This window comes from Macaca thibetana, chromosome 13, assembly GCF_024542745.1.
Source record: "Macaca thibetana thibetana isolate TM-01 chromosome 13, ASM2454274v1, whole genome shotgun sequence".
Lineage (NCBI taxonomy): Eukaryota > Metazoa > Chordata > Mammalia > Primates > Cercopithecidae > Macaca > Macaca thibetana.
The window spans coordinates 48,881,206-48,899,153 of NC_065590.1; the positions used below are offsets into that span (position 1 = coordinate 48,881,206).

Below are 17,948 nucleotides of genomic sequence, written 5' to 3' on the forward strand. Positions count from 1 at the left end.
CAGAACTACTAGCAAGTTACTTCAGTTTTACATCCCTCATTTTGATTCAGGCAAATGCCCCCAAAGATTTGTTTTTCATGAAGAAATATCAATATCACTACTCTCTTGACAAAAATTCATTTCCAATTTAACTCCAATAACAGTATTTGAGGACTTCCCTGTTCAGGTTTACAGAGAACAGTTTATAATGTCTAGTAAAATTTAGTATTGGAAACAAAGAAAAAAGCTTTTTCTTTTGCAAAAAGGTGATGTAAGTTTGGTGAGATTCTTATGGTAATGTGCTACCTTCTAATACCTAATCAAAATACGTTTTTCTTAAAAATACGGTATTTCCCTCTGTATAAGTTTCACTTATTATTAGCAAAATAACATTTAAAAATGTAAACAATTATAACTTTTTTCCCTTGAATACTGAATGATGGTAACATTTTATTTACTTATATATACCTTTTCTGGTCCAATGTCTTCTTTTAAAATATCTTTGTCCAAAAAATATATTAGTCCAGAATTCATTCACTAGTCTGTTAAATATCTCTATAAACCAAATACTTAACTCCATATAACTATAAACCCATTTATAAAGTAACAAGAAATGATTTTAGTTACTAATAAGGGGATTCTGTCTGTGACTAAAAAGAAATTTGGAGCCATGTGATTGATATGCATTTTGGAATGATTTTTGTTATGGAAGCAATCTATTGTGGAAATCATCCTATACGTGCATGATTCAAGGGAACTGGGAACAGGACAGTTTATACTGTCATACCTTGCATTTGAACATTTTCAGGTTTGGTTTTTGTAGCATTGCAAAATCTGTAAACTTTGAAAATTAAGATACTTAAAGTTTAGCCATATATGGTAAGCCCATATCTTATGCTATCATTATTAAATAAATGTGTGCACTTAAAATACTAGAGAAATAAGTAATAAATAAATATTGATCTGCTGCAAAATATATCCCGAAATCATCTTCCTGTCTACACATCCAGGCTGATCACATTTCTTACCAGAAATTAGCGTAGGTCTTAAAAGCATATATTATTTTTAAGTGCTTTTTTTACTCATAAGCAAAATTCTCCAATCAAAAGGAGTAAAATATTCTTGATGGAGGCTCACTGGAAAAAAGTGTTTTATGTTCTATTCTCTACATATAAAAATGGTTTCACAACAAACACCCTTTGAATTTGATGAAACTGAAAGTTCTGGTGGATAATAATTAGAATTTTATATCAGAGGATATAGCTATCGGTTTTTAAAATGGCTTTTATATTTCAATTAAGTTTGTGAAACTGAAAAACTACAAAAAGGGAAAATCTACTTAAATTAGCGTAGATTAAGTGGTGACCATTATTGCAACGAAAATACTATGTCAAGGAAATGGCTCTCTGTTTTGTTGCAAAAGTGATAAAAACACTAAAGTCAATACAACTGTTAAAGTAAGTCTCAGTAATTACCAAGATCAAAATCCAGTGGCTTTTTATTAAACATGAACTTTTGTTCTGCCTTCTGCAATACGTAAATAGTGCTGACAATTGGTTTGTGAGGCACTTGCTACAATAAAATCTAATTGTATCATGAGAGAAAGGTGACAATCAGGAGATCATGAAAAAATTACATATTCTCACTGGTAGTTAATTAGCCATGCAAAACCTCCTCAAACAGATATTCTCTTCTATTAGGAATGATTACTATGCAGGCCTACAGATGTCAATACCACAGTCATTCAAATACTTCTTTTCCTACTAATTGAAGGTTGTAAAGCTCTGGTGCCAAGGTTTTGCTTCCAAAGAGCTAATTTATGACTAGAAGGATATTTTATGTCTTCAGTTGCAGCAACTACAAAATTCAGCAAATCAGAACCATCTGTGCACTGATACTTGACTCACCATTCATCTAGCAGCCTATCAGTCACATTAGTTTGCATCCCGCATTCTTGGCTCATGAACACATGTGATGATCCAAAGTTCATAAGAAATATTAAAAATGAATGGCATCCTGACCCTATCTTATTGTACATGCATCAGGAAAAAAATGCCATCCACACTTTATTTTTGCATATGGATAGTGGTCAAGGAAGACATGGATGCTGCGTTGCCTGTCCACTAATCTTGCTAATAATGGCAGTCTAAGATTTCCACCACCTGCTTAAAAATGCTCGAAATCTTAATTCTTTTTTTTTTTTTTTAAGTTGGTGTCGGTCTTTTGGAAGATGGCGGACTAAAAGAAGAGGTGTAACTTTTAAAAAATGGTTTTTTTCTTAATGTGGATCTCTGGCATAAACTCTTTTATTTTCTGTAAAGAACTGTTTCCATGGATTGAAATATCAGCACATACAAATAATCTGCTTAAACCTAAGACTATTATCACCACCAAATTATGGCCAAATTGGTAGGCAAAAACAGACGGCAATATCTATTGAAAACCTGGAGGAAAAAAACAAATCATGGCTTTCTCATGAATAACATCAGATTAGCCTTTACGCTAGTCACATCTCTATGACAGTAGTGACTGCTTGCTTTCTTTCACAGTACATAGTAGGCCACAGATCCTATTTTTCTCTGTGAGACAACAGGTCAAAATAACTTGGATCAAACTTTCTTGGTGCTGAGTTAGGGGAAATGGGAGTTAAATATAAGGAAGAAAGCCGTCAGACTCATTTTGAGACCTAAAACAACTTCATTTGATAGAAAAGTATCAGAAGGTAATCATAGGATAGCAGGGATTATGTTACTTACTTTTTGACTGTTTGGAGTATGGACATTTATACTCTGTCCTTTTGTGGAAAAGTCCAGTGATCCCAAAGGTATTCCATCAGGGTTCAAAATTTTCTTGAGCGCTTGATAGTTTGGCTTTTCATCATAGGCTAAACTATGAGCACATACCAAAAACTGGGCTATTTCACCTGTGAATTAGTAAATTTTTTACATGTTATTCACAATTGGCAAGAATTGTCAAGACTCCAATAATTTCAAAATCGTTCTGTTATCTCTTTGTCTTTTACACATTTACATCTCCTGAAGAAACCAAAAATGAACAATTCAATGAAAATAACTTTTTAAATGATATTCAAAAATGACTGAAATATAGCGACCTACAGAATTGATGAAACTAGTAATGTTTTTAACATATTTTTTGTTGATACGCTTACAATTCACTGATCTTATGAAGTATATTTTAATAATTATAGTGATTATGATTTATGAGGTGCAACTAGTAAGGACTACATAAATAATACAATCGACCATATATCATACTTTATGTTGAACCTCTAAAAGTTCAGTTAAAGTGTTACTATAAACCTCTTTACTTCTAAGGAAAAAAACCTGCAAATTTTTATTAAGGCTTTGATTTTGGGATTATAGCAGTGTATTTAGAAATGACCTTGAATTCCATGTTGTTAGCTAAGATTGACTTTAGAATGCATGAAACCTCCCTCATGTCCTCCATACCTAGCTAGCCTGGTACACAGCCTTGTGTTTTTGATTTTAGAACAGTGGGAGGAGAAGTTGCCATCTTTTATTTTTTCCCTAGTATAAAGAAATGTTCCCTTAGAACTACATAGTAAACCCCCTTCCCCCAAAAAGGTTAAGAACTACCAACTTCTAAATACAAACAGAATTAGTAACCAACAGTTACAAACATCACTGCATTAAAATATTTGCAGTTTGCATTTCTTTTTCATGTTGAGGTTCAACCTAAAATTGGAATAGAAGTGGTGATAATACCAAATACTATTTAAAAACTGGCATGTTTTCATTTGTTCACAGAGATGTTTAGATATGCCTTTCCTTTTCAAAAATATATTACTGACTCAAACTCAAGTACTTCTTACTTTCTCACTTGGTTGCCTATATCCATGGTGGGAAAACCTGGGAAACTTCATGGGTTGGCAGGAGTGACTTCCTAATCCTTCACTTCCCCTCCAGGCCTACCTCCACTAAAAAGAAAGGAAAACTGCAGAGGCACTGGGTTTCACTCCCTATAGAGAAAAATTCCAGAAGGAATAGTCATCATCGCTTTCTCCCTATTAAAGTTAAGAGTGATCACTTTCACCATATAGTCCAGAGCTATTTCCTGGGAACATGAAGCTAACGTGATTAAAATGTGAACTCTTGGCTCTGGGCTTTTTTTCCTGGACACTGTAGCAATTATGCAACCTATTTTTTCATCTCTGATTTTTTTTTTAAATCAAATTCTGTTATCTAGCATTCGGTCAACCAGATCTCTGTTAACTAGCAAGTGCTGCTATTTTATCACGATATTTATAACTGATGCTTCATGCAGCCCCTTCACAGGGGCTGGGGGCTATCCAATTTCTAAAGGGATGATTAAAAAAAGATTAACTTCACTACTACTTTAATATAAATATTGTTGTTTTATAGTCCTTTGAAGATTGGTAAGTCAAGTTTGGTGCATATTACAATTCCATTAACCAGAATATCCAAAATGAGGAAGAGAGTTGAATGTGTTGGGAACAAATCACTGTTACAAGACAATGGAAAACTCCTGGCACTCCACCAACTGATAGCAGCTGTGCTGCAAAGCCTTCATGGGACTGGGGTTTGGAAAAATGAGGTACCAGTGAGGTAGGAGGGGGAGAAAATAAAAAGAGCCATTTCCATTATAAATTTATTATTACAAACCTGAAGCTTTGACTATTGTGATGTAATACTGGTTTAAATGTTAGTCTTTCAAGATCTGGATTTATTATATTAAGTATATTTTAAAATTTACGAGCATATTGCCAGAACTATAAAGCAAAATGCCTTTAGTATGAAATTATGATATTTTTAAATCATCTGCTTTTTAAGCCATTGAAATATTAAGTACCATTACTATCAAGAGATAGAAACTTTTGAAACTATTATTATGCTTAGTTGGACATGTATGCTGCAAATTTCTTGGCTGTTTAATTTCATAATGTTTCAGTAATAAACTTTTGTAAATCAGTTCCTTCATTTTCATGGTTGTGTTCTTCCTAAGTACAACCTCCTAATTTAAGAGACCTTCATATAATATTAAAGTTTCAACACTTTTTGCTTTAGAAACAGAAATCTGCATTTTATAATTAACAGTACGGATTCAGTAAAATGGTTTGTACTGAGAAACAAAAACTGGGCGTGTCTCCCATCTAGATTACTCATCTGTCTCAAATCTTTTAACAATAGAGTATGACAGAATATACACTACCCAGAAGCATTTGTCTTTTACAATTCAGGGCAAAATATATATATATTTTTAATGACATCTTCCCATCTCTTTCTGTCCAGTTGACTAAAACATAAATTATACGACTTGGTAAAAATGCCAATAAGGGCTAAGCGCAGTGGCTCACACCTGTAATCCCAGCACTTTGGGAGGCCAAGGTGGGTGGATCACGAGGTCAGGAGTTCGAGACCAGGCCTGGCCAATATGGTGAAACCCCGTCTCTACTAAATATACAAAAATTAGCTGGGCGTGGTGGCATGTGCCTGTAGTCACAGCTACTTGGGAGGCTGAGGCAGAAGAATCGCTTCAACCTGGGAAGGGTAGGTTGCACTGAGCCGAGATCATGCCGCTGCACTCCAGCCTCAGTGACAGAGAGAGACTCTGTCTCAAAAAAAAAAAAGCCGTTAAGAATATTAGCCAAAAAGGAGTATTGCCATTTTGACAAGTTATTGACAGTTATGAAAACAAAAATTTCATCTTGCAACCCATTCCCACAATGAGGATCTCTGTGTGTCTCCCTCAATCAGATGAAAAGTACTAGAGAAAGGGGAAAACAAAAGACTCACGTGAGGAAGGGCTTATTGGACTTGCAAATGGAGGGGGGAAGTAGAACTGGCTTATTCTTTCCTTACCTACACAAATGAAAATTTTGGTTTCTAGTGAAAGAAAGGCTGCGAATATAAGTTACTTAACTCTCAACTTCTCAACCAGATGGAAACAGACGCTATTTGACCTTAGCTAGAGAGGTCACTGTACGTATCTACTTTCAGAAGTCAGCTAAAAGCTAACTTTGAGATTGCCCAATGTAAACAGAAAACAAGATTCACTCTGATTATCTGTCTTTGAGAAAAAGCAAGACTGATAGTGGGCACTGGCTTTTTCTTATAAGACAGTCTAACTCAATTGTTAAATTAGTGTTGAATAACATGTTGTGTATGCACATAAAAATGACAGGAATGTGGGTAATTACTAGTTGACATGCTATTTTATACAATATGTATTGATAACACTGTCAATTAAAAATTACATCGTATACTAACTTGAAAATATGAAAATACGAAATATACCTCCAAATCCAAAAATCATATGCCTTTGCTAATAAAAAATTTTTTTTTGCTGGCAGTTCAGTCAGCATAATACTGTTCTAAATAGCATTCAAGTGTTTAATGATTTGGTTTTTTAAATGACGGATTAAAAGTAGTTTTTCGTTAGGTCAACTTTATCTTCTTTCAACAGTATATGGATGAACAAAACCAGGAGGTCTTAACTCTAGAAATACCAGACATAGTTGACTATTAAACCTGTGTATGATTCTCAAAATAGATATCTTAAAAAAAAAAAAAAAAAGAAATGCACTAAGCAGAACCTAGAATTTTCCACCTCAATATCTTCTTTTGGGGTTCTTGTGTTCTAATGTTAAAGATGATCTAAACATTGTATTCTTTAGCAACTTATTTGCAACATGAAGTGTTCCCTCCTTTCCACCCTGATGGGAATAAGAGCAGGTGGGCTAAGCAAAAGCTACCAAACGAGAATGACAAATGTGGTGACCTGTAAATCTTAAGAGAAGGTTGAAGTTATTATTTGACTTACAGCAACTGCTTCCAGAAGGAGCCCATTTAAGCACTGACTGGGGAAGCTCATCCAATAGACTAAAACAAAATAAAATAATGCACAATGAACATGTTTTCAACCCTGTGACTATTTTGACTAGAAAACAAAACTCTAACTCTGTGTTGGTAGCTTACCAAAACTGTGACTTTCAGTGCTTTTTTTTTGTCATCCAACTATAATGGATAGGAAAGTAAGCAGAAGTAGAGAACCCTCAATGCCCATAAACTAATTTTATATCAATAACCTAGACTAATGTAGGGGCAGAAAGGTGTGATCTTTTTCCTCACCCACCATAAGGGTTGCAGCCAACATTCCTATAACAAAAGACAGGTTAACAGAAGAAAGTATAACAAATTTATTTAATTAAAGTTTTATATGATACAACTTGAGAAATGAAGACCAAAGACCCAAGGAAGTCTATCTTTATGCTTAGGTTTGATGAAGAATAGTCAGCTGTGTAGCAATGTGACTGGACAAAAGGGTATGTTCTAATGATACTGAACTGGGGCAGGGGGATCCAGCAAGGCCTGTCCATATTCTTGTTGATGTGTGTAGCATTTATTCCTCCTGGGGATGGGGCAGGACCCCTTTGGAATGAGGGTCTTCAAGGGAGAAGGGAGAGGGTGACCTTTCTAGGTTTAATGCCTTGCTTGGGGTACAGGGGTTCTAGTTTCTATAACCTGCTTTGGTAAAGAGGAATTCTGGTTTCTATGACTCTCTTCTTGGGAGGAGAAGGGATGGGAGACAAGAGGGCAAGAGGAGGTCAGAGAGAAACTTGGCTTCTGAGGTGGCTTCTGGGGCCATCCAGTCTTTCAGTTCAAAGGTCTCAGCATGCCAAAGCACCACACTTTGTGGTATTGTTCTCTAAGCCCCAATATTAAACAAAATGGAATTATAGGAATTATAAATGCTTTAACTCAAAGTTTATATATGCAGAAACACAGAAGAAGTAATATTTACTGTGATTTTTTTTCTCAAAAACAACAATAAAAATTCATGCAAACATTGTATCTGAAGTATATATGTGCATTGTTCTCCACTGGGCAATATTTTATGCTGTCCCATGATTAAACAGGTTTGTAGGATGCTCAACTGGTAAGTATAATGCAAATATTCCAAAATCTAAAAAAATCTGAATTCTGAAACACTTCTGGTCCCAAGCATTTCAAGTAAGGAATACACAACCTATAAAAACATTCAACTAAAATTATTTATATGTGTGAGTGAGTCACCACCTCTGGCATAGGCAGTAGCAACAATACACACATTGATCCAGTAGCACGCTATGTCAGGAAAATAAAAGGCATAAGGGAGATACAGTGTCTTGGTTGAATATACAATCACGCCCTTATGGGGAATTTCAGTGTCATACCTTCTCAGCAAGTTGAATAAATTATGATTATGTATTATGTACTATAACAAGTTTGAAAATGTCTATGGTTTATCTGAATTATAAACTTCATAATATGATATTGGCTTTACTAGTCTATAGGTTTATATTATTAATCAAGTCAAAATGAAGATATTAACATATGTAGGAGTCCCCAAAATGTAAACAGAAGTTACGTTTGATGTATTAGTATATTTTATTTTACATGACATCCTATTATTCATAAATATGCATAAATAGGTATATTCATTATAGATACCTACAATGAATGTATCTATATATGCATATTGATAAAAAATTAAAGCAAGTCATATTAGTCTTATTAAAAAAACAAATATACAATCATTAGAATTAAAATGTTAGTTTTTTAAAATAGCATCATTACTTTGTTACATTATTGTAATTAGGTAAACTGAGTTGGAAAATTAAATACAAAAACTGTTTATATATTCCCATCACTGTGTTTTGACTTGACCCATATTTTGAAATGTTACATGAAAGTTAATATGGACACATCAATCACTGCAGTAAATAACTGATTTAGTTCTAATATAGACTTATATAAATACGTTTTAGTTTTGGGTAAGGGACTAGGATGATCAAAATTCTGAGTGGAGAAATATTTCATATATGTCAGTATTTACAAACATAATACATATTTTTCTGAATCTGCAGGCTAATCTTTCTCATTATTAAGAACTGATGCCACACTGAATTTAAAGATAGATTTCTATGAATCAGTTAATTTTCTCCTAGCTTTGTACTCTTCTGTTGAGATTGTCCTACTTAAAACTTAGCTTAGCTGCTGCTTTTGCTACCTGTGGATAACTACTATTAAGCATATCTTGGTATATAATGAAAAACTGGCTATTCTGTGCTCTATGCAATTGACTTTTTCTTATGCCTGATCAGAGAGAGAATTGTAAAACAGTAACACACTCTGTTCTTAGTCTGACCTAATTTTTATGCAAGCCAAATCCAGGTAATAAAAACTGAACGTAGAATATTAAAAATGTTTATGTGGCTACAAGATTATCTCATGTAAATAGCTCATGTAAAAATTTTCTTTCTTAAGAAAGAAAACTTACTTCCTCCAAGACAGAAATAAGAGGTATGTTGCTCTCACTTGAAAAATATAAACCCCATTTGTCCCTTTTCACGTTGCTGTTTTACATAGTTAATATCAATCATACCCGGCTCAGACTACTTCAGCATACTTGTACAATGCTAATTTGAAAATACTCTTCCTTGAAAACACTACCACCTAGAATCTAAGCTTTGGAAAATACCATGTAAAGGAACAGATATTTCACTTTATATTTTGCACTGTAATTCAAGTACATATCTTTTTATAAGGTTATCTTAATGGATTTTATGTGATAGTTGTTTGGTTTTTTAAAACATATTTTTCAAACTAACGAAATTTGCTTTGGTTGTCATGTTGGGAGAATGCCAATCTTCTCCATGTTGTTAGCTCCCTTTAATGTATCCCTTCAGACCTGCTGCAGTACATGATGAAATACTTGAAAATTTGTACTTTGTTTTAGCAGTCTGCACAGCCACAGGGTCCTTCAGGCTCTGTTCCCAGGGAAGTTTCCCACACAACCACCGCAGCATGCAGTAGCCAAGGATCTCAACGTCACTTCGTCTGGACAGGGCTATAGGAGTAAGCATTAGAGAAAGATGAGGGATAAGCAAGTCCTTGAAAAATGGAGAAATCTTTGGGTGAAATACTATTGATGAAATATGAAAAAGCCAAATAGGCAAAGTGTTTTATTTGTTCAGCTGGAATAAAACTTAAACGCCCAAGCATTTGGCCCCAGTCCACAGACAGGCAGTGACTGGTTGCTGTTGAAAGTAAGGGTCAGTTTCCTCACCTCCTCCAACTTCATCTTTCCTTAGTCTGGCCTGTCACATGAACTTGATCCCCATGGCCTCTGACATGATCCAGACAACCCATAACCCAGCACCAACACTTTCTCAAAGAGCCAAGCAGTAAAACAAAGAAATAAATGTCTGCAGCTAAATTGCTAACATATGTTCCAGGAAGTCCATAGGGTCTGCATTGGTCATGCAGAGACCCTCTGAGTGCAGACTAAACATTGATGGCCTTTCCTGTTCCACTCACACTAGCAGCATTTTCAGTTGGAAGAATATGACAAAACTGCCATCTAGTGTGCAGTATTAAAAAATGGGTCTTTCTGAAGATTTTTCAATCACATGAAAATACAATAAAAATATGTCTCCTGCTTTGGATACAGGGTTCTACAATTTTACAAATATTATTTTTAGATATAAGCAACAGCAAGCTAAAATTCTGGTCCCATATCTATATAAAAGTGAGGCAACAGTATTGGAGGCTGGGGGGAGAGCCAAATGGAGGCTTTCAAAATTTAATATAAGATGGCTTTTCATAAAAAGTACATTAAAAGCACATTTTCAGGCCCTTGTATCATTTGTATCAAGCTATTAAATGTTGTAGACCAATTTAATAATTTAATATATATTTGTAAGTACCTTATTGAGAAGATGGACAATGAAACCTAGGAAATGTATGAAATATAACTGATACTTATTAACAAACACTGAAATAAGGATTAAAACATTAGCAAATACCCATAAAATAAACTCATTTTTATAGTCATTCAAAATTGTTATAAAACAATAGGCTGGTATTTACATTTCTATCGTTACTCGAATGTTCATCTGTGTAGGGATATATAATCTCTTAAGAGCAGTAAGTGGCTGTTAAACCTGCTATAAACAGGTATCCTATTTTATTATCTTTCATGAAATAAACTCTGAAAAGTTACTCAGTGAACTTAAGTTTTTAATTTAAAAAGTCATCTACTAAGAACAATGATGCCAGCACATTGTAACTACTTTTGGTTACCATGTATAAGTTATTATAAAAGCAGAAGACATGATTAGCTCTTACACTCTAACTGCTATTAGCGTATTGGATTATTAAAGGCCCTTCAATCTAGCAGAATGCTACAGTCCCATGGGTGCTATTTACTTTCCGCACAAGCTTCAACAATGTCCTAATGCAAGACTTGGCTCTCACGTTAAAATAAAAACACAATCTCTACCACACTGTTCTGTAGTGATTTCTTCAGTAATAAATCTCCCATTAATAATGGAATGGTTCCATTTGTACAGATGTGTTCACAAGTCCCCTTTCTATTATGGCAATTCCTGATTACCATCACTTAAAAAAATTCATATCCTCTAATTTTCAAAAAATGATATTCTGGCACCATGTTTGGATGATATAAGCTACCCACAAGAGGCCCTTTGAGGAAAAACAATCAGAATTAAAATAGATTGAACTTTCCTAGCCATTTCCCCCACCCCCCAACTGAGGGATTAATTGATATGAAGCTGTAAGTAATGACAAGTCATTTAGATTTCTGAAGCCAATCTTTCATAAACTGGTCTTCATTTGAAATAGCCCTTTGAGAGTTAACTTTACTTCACCATTATAGTTTGGGCTTACCTAATTAAAATACATTATCACATTTTTCAATCTTTTATTTTCTTTTTTGCACATATGTATTAATAACTATGGTTAGGTGAATGTTTTACCACTGTTTACATCCAATAGTCACCCTTTCCTTTCCCCCCACTGAAGAGTGAGGGACTAAAAATGTTTCTAACTACATACCTCTACCTGAAATTCCCTCTCAGAAAAACAAATTGAAAAGTTTGACTTGTTTAGTGAAGTTAAAAATCTTAGACTTTGACAATGATTGTCTTCTTTCCATCTACTGTACACAGAGGAGTAATTTTAATACCTGTTAATTAAAAACAAATATTCTGGATGACAATATTAAAATATATGTGTCCATGTATAGTTTACACAAAGAACTGATTATAGTCAGAGACTATTAGTGTCTAACTGTAAAAAAAAATTTTTAATTTGAAAGTTGTTTCTTTAATTATACAATTTTAAAATTCATTTTAAAACAGGTTAAGTGAAGCAGTAAATAGAGCTCTGGACTAGGAATGAGATCCAATTCTTGCCCTGCCACTAATATTTTACATTTTCAGCTCTAAAATCAGATGATACTGTGCAATATATTTCTTAATATATTTTCGTTCATTTGAATAGACAATACATTATGCATTGTTCTGTTTCTGAGTCATGTATTTGCACAATTTATTGTAATACATAGGGTTCTTCAGTGGCATTTGGTAATTAATGTAATTACTGACAGTATATTTTCATATAGATGTCCTAAAATGAAGTGTTTACTTATCATTGCTTGGAACTGTAATGAGATTTAGTTATTTCTAAACTTTCTCAAGTTAGTTTCTAAATATTATTAATAGCATCTAACTTATATTGAGCTTACTAAGATGGAGTAATATACATCACTCTTTTTGTTGAAAGCCTGTGGTATTCTCAATTGTTCAACATTTCTAAATTATAAAGTACTGCCAAGGTAAAAACAATTAGAAAGAAACAGGCACAGGTGGGGATTTAAATTCTATTTAACTAGAAAGAAAATTTTAGAAATGACTGATAGTAGAATGCATAATTAAAATAAAAACAATTGACATGATTTATGGAGAGCTGCTACTGTGCCTGCTACTGTGCCTGGCACTCTACCTTTTTATTATTTCATCTAATGTTTCAAACAATTTAAAGTAAGTATTAGTCCTACTGACAACAATATGGAGACTCAGAGAGGTTAAATAATTTGCTCAATATCACAGAGCAAAAATTAATAGAGCTTGTCACTGAAATCCAAGTCTTTCAAAAACCAAAGCCTGTGCTCAATCTTATAATTACTTTGCTGATGGGCACGGTGGCTCATACCTGTAATCCAAGCACTGTGGGAGGCTGAGGTGGGCAGATCACCTGAGGTCAGGAGTTCAAGACCAGCCGGGCCAACATGGCGAAACCCCATCTCTACAAAAAATACAAAAATTAGCCGGGCATGTTGGCACACACCTGTAATCCCAGCTACTCAGGAGGCTGAAGCAGGAGAATTGCTTGAACCCAGGAGGTGGAGGTTGCAGTGAGCCAAGATAGCACCACTGTGCTCCAGCCAGGGTGACAGAGACAGACTCCATCTCAGAAAAAAATAAAAACAAACAAAAATAATAATAATTACTTTGCCTCCATCATTAGTTTTAACACCAAACAACATTAAACATATGACTTCCATAGTGAGGAAGGTATTTGAAGCAGGCATTTAAACTTAAAGCACCAACACATACTGACACAAAAATAGTGGTTTTGGCAAGGAATAAATAAGTGGAAAATCTGGATATCTAAGCTGCATCACTGACCAAATTTTTCATGTTACTATCCTTTCATGAAATTATTTCTTTTAAGTTATTTCATTCCAATGAAGAAGGATTAGTTAAAATATTTAACTATAAAGTGACAAATGGTCCTTCTGAACTGTTGTAAGAACAACAGATAAGTTATCTTAGTGAACTAGTCCTTGGTCTAAAGACAAACTGGAATAAAACTAGCCCAATTCACCAAATGGACTGAAAGAGGAAGTGGGAGAAAAAGAAAAGTCTACATATTAATTCCAAGATTTATCTCCTTATTTGCCTAAAGTGTTTTCTGTTTCATTTTATTTCTTATACTGAGTAACATGGAGTATGAAGAAAAACAGGGTTCAGTAGGAAATAATAAAGTGAACTTGAAAATTTCTGCATCAAGCAGAGTTCAAATGCCCAAGATATTAATACATGTGCTCAGAACGACAGTAAGAAAGCAGAAAACATCTGAATAAGTGAAACAATCTGACAAAGTGAATGGTGACTATCTGCAGAACAAATTTAAAGTTTATTCTTAGTTTTCAAACTGGTAACCTATGCAATTCAGTATTTTGTCAATTCTGGTGTATAAAGATCCAGAATATTTTATGGTGATCATGACTTACTGCAATTTCAAAAAGGATATTAGGAAATATTAGGATGTAATGTGTCATATTTCAGATAAAATATTAAACCCAGGCCTCTCTTATTTTTTCATTACCTTTTAAATTTTAAGCCCTAGTTTTTTGTGTGTGAAACTTAGGAAAAGTCATTCAATACAGCAAATGTATCTTAGACTTGGCCCTTGTAAGTATTCTTAACCCAACCAAAAGGCCAAGACATAAAGTATTGCGTAAACCATGTCATTTCCCCAAATTTGGTAGCATGCAAATACATTCTCAGTTTATTTCACATACATTTTGTAAGTCGGAGTGCTAGATTAGAGTGAAATGAAACCATGAAAGAAATAACACATGACTTGGATTTCACATATCGTAGCAATTGGCAAAAAAAAAAAAAAAAAAAAATTCAATATATTTATTTCTTTGATACTAAATATATTGGATAAACAAATGGACATTTAAAATACAATTTAGATATATTTTATGGTCATCAAAGATGTCAAATTAAAACAGGTATTATAGACTTAATGCACAGGTCTGAAGTATTTAAAAAAGCTCAATATGTTAAATGCAGTATATCTCTAGAGAAATTAGGTATTGACTGCATGCCTCAGTGAGTAGAAAAATCTACAAAAATCTATACCACACACTGATTCAAATATTGCTTTTTAACATTACTAAGAATGTAACAAATTTTAAAATAGTATTTTTGACACAAATATAATTCTCTTTAAATATCAGGCAATAAGCCCAAAATATGTCAGTGTTTATACATGTTAGTTTTTATAAAGAATAAAAAAATTAATAATAGAAAAAATAAGCCCAACATATATTACTCTAATTTTATATTAAATGAAGCACTTTAGCCACTTACAAAAGTGACCTAAAGGTCACACAAGAGAATTGAGTTTGGAAGAATAACCACATTTTTAAAAAAAACCATACAGATATGCAGATGTATAGGAGTTCTAGGAATAGTTATCCATCTATTCATCCATCTGTCCATCCATCTCTATACATCTCCATGCATATCTTTTGGTTTGTAATAACGTAATAGCTAATTTTTTTCCCTTTTAACTACCCTCCTTTTACGTAAATTTGAATTAGAAAATGCTTAGATGTAATGGCTGATTGGCAGCTTATACAAGTTCCTTCATTATAAAAACTCAATCCATAGAAAAATGAGATTTAGCTTGAGTTTTTTAATAACCTGCTACAAAAAGTAGCACAGAACAGATAGTCTGATCAGGCTAATAGTAGTCTCTATTGAGTGGCTAACTCATAAGTCAGTTTTACATTGAAGCTTGAGTATTTCTCTTCAGGTCTCTTGGCCTGACCAAGAGATAGACCTGACACTTGGCAAATGCTCTGGCACCTATAAGTTCTATATCCTAGTGAATTTTTTTTTTTTTTTTGCTCTTTATAATTTATTTTGCACTATTTTTCCTCAGTATTTGATCTCATAGTTGGACTGAAAAAAAATTTTTTCTAAGATTAAACTACATCGTGGCTGTATTGAAAGTAAACACATGAATATTTATGAATCTGACCTGCATTTTTCTATAGGCTTTATGGCATTGTTTATTCTGGTTTCTAGATATGGCTAAATGATTATTTGTTTTCTAATAAAATCATCAACTGAAATGTTGTACTTTAGAAAATTAAATGTAAAATACAGGAGTGAACAGTATTCAGACATTTAAGGATATCATACCTTCCATTTTATATCCCAGACTAAAACGTCACGTTAAAATGTCAGCAAATATATATGTGGGGGTGTGTGTGTATATATACATATATATATATATCCATATGCCTAGAATTTTAGTGTAAATCCTGTTTAAAATACATTAAGGAAATCTACTATTTTATAGGAATCTGGTGAAACCTTTGATAAAAATGAATATCCATTCTATCATATAACTTTTCAGCAAATCCCAAAAATATTTAATGTAGGTTCTTCCCTGAATATACCTCCCAGGGATGTAATACCATCTTTCTGTGATCATTCTCAGTTCAGTCTTCTCCCCAAAGACCGAGGGTGGTGAAATCTTACCAACATATTCAACATGCATTAAGATTTTGGAATGAAAAATAAAAGTAGACTAAAAAATGAAAATGTGTTCGTATCTTTCAAGAAGACAACACAATGAAAACGACACCTAAGCAATGAAATTAATTGAATAGGTCTTTCAGATTTACCACAGTCCAAACACTGACCATACTAACACATAACAACTCCACTTCTCCTTCCACAATCACAGTGGTTTCTTAGCAATTCCACTACTCAAAACTAGATCAGAGCAGTATTAGAACTACCAGTTGAAATAAATGACTCAAACATAAGTTGGTATCATTATTAATATAACTGGACTGATGCTTAAGAACATGTATGATGAATTTCCAGTTATACCATTAACAAAAAAGTACTGTTCCTAAAAATTCTATTAGGTATAACAGAATAAATCTGGCAAAGATGAAAAACAAAATTTCACTGAGAGTGAAAGAACTTTAGATTGGAAGAAAAACCCACTATTCATGAGCATTTAATTCTTACATTTCTTGAGTACTTAATTCTCACATTTCTTAATGTAAGATACGTCCTATATTATCTTTAAATTCTCACTAATTTATGAACAATGTGAATACTGAAAAATCATACAACACTGCAAAATTTCTTACTGATCATTACTTTTCTAACCAAACTATACTTGAAAAAAAAGTAGTCATTTTTTACTTTGATCAGGAATATAAAAGACAATTTTCATTTCAGAAAATTCAGCCTATGAATCTTTCTGAAAGAAGAAGTTATACTTGTTTTACTTTTGCATTGGCCTACCTTAAGCTAGTATGGGTTTTAATGCTCTGCAAAATGATCAAGACCCTCTACATTACATGGTCAATGGTCCTTTTAATAGAAAAGGCAATAATATACAGTTGTTTTCAACAACTAAAACTTGTTAGAAAGCATCAGTTTAGGGTAGCAGTTCAACAACCATTAAGAATTGCGAATATCTAACTGTCTTTTAGTGAAAACGTGGTCCTTTCAAAGCTGTTTAAAAACTATTTGTTTGGTTTAGCATATTTGAAAATACTTTGTAAACAAAGTTTACAAAGAATATAATTTTGAAAGCCAAAGTTTTTCAATAATCACCATTTTTTTCACTAGCATAACATTAGAATTGACTTTTTGTCTTGCTGACAGAGCAACTAAGAAAGTACAGTTGCATTGACCATATTGATTGTGAACAAAGCAACCATCAGTGGGACTCGGCACCATATATTTTCAATATTGACCTCCTACTTCCTTTTCCATGGCTTTCTGGGTCGGCTATTGGATTTGGACTGCAGTGTAATAAACAGCTAAGGTTTAATTAATGGTAAATGAATACAAGACATAGGTTATGACTTTAACTAATTAGGGAATTGTTGAATTAAGTCTGCCTTGGAATGCAAGGCAGTACAATCAATATCCAATAAAAGGACTATGTATGTAATTTACCTGCAAATGTGTTTCCAATACCATCAAAGTGAGTTTAAATAAGTAAGATATATGAAAGGCGACTGGGAGAGATTTCCACAAATTAACACTTTATAGTTTCAGAAAAAATATCCTTATTGTTGAGAGATGGTATCTTCTAAAGCTTTGGTAAAGGTGCAATGGAAAAACAGGAATAATTATTCACATGTGCAATTTTTTTTTTTTTTTCCTGAGGGGTCTTGCTCTGTCGCCCAAGTTGGGGAGCAGTGGTGTGATTATGGCTCACTGCAGCAGCCTCAACCTCCTTGGCTCAAGTGATCCTCCTCCCACCTCAGCCTCACAAGCAGCT

General features: G+C 33.5%; 1 protein-coding gene across 5 annotated transcripts in view; it reads right to left on the reverse strand.

The window, feature by feature from the left end:
- Positions 1–17,948, reverse strand: part of VRK2 (VRK serine/threonine kinase 2) — a 111,034-nt gene that overhangs the window by 23,283 nt on the left and 69,803 nt on the right. For all 5 annotated transcript variants that reach the window (XM_050754247.1, XM_050754246.1, XM_050754250.1 and 2 more), the window contains exons 9-11: positions 9,750–9,870; positions 6,802–6,860; positions 2,736–2,902 (exon numbers count right to left, since the gene is read on the reverse strand). In XM_050754247.1, coding sequence (XP_050610204.1) covers positions 2,736–2,902; positions 6,802–6,860; positions 9,750–9,870 — 347 coding nt within the window. The remainder of the gene's footprint in view (positions 1–2,735; positions 2,903–6,801; positions 6,861–9,749; positions 9,871–17,948) is intronic.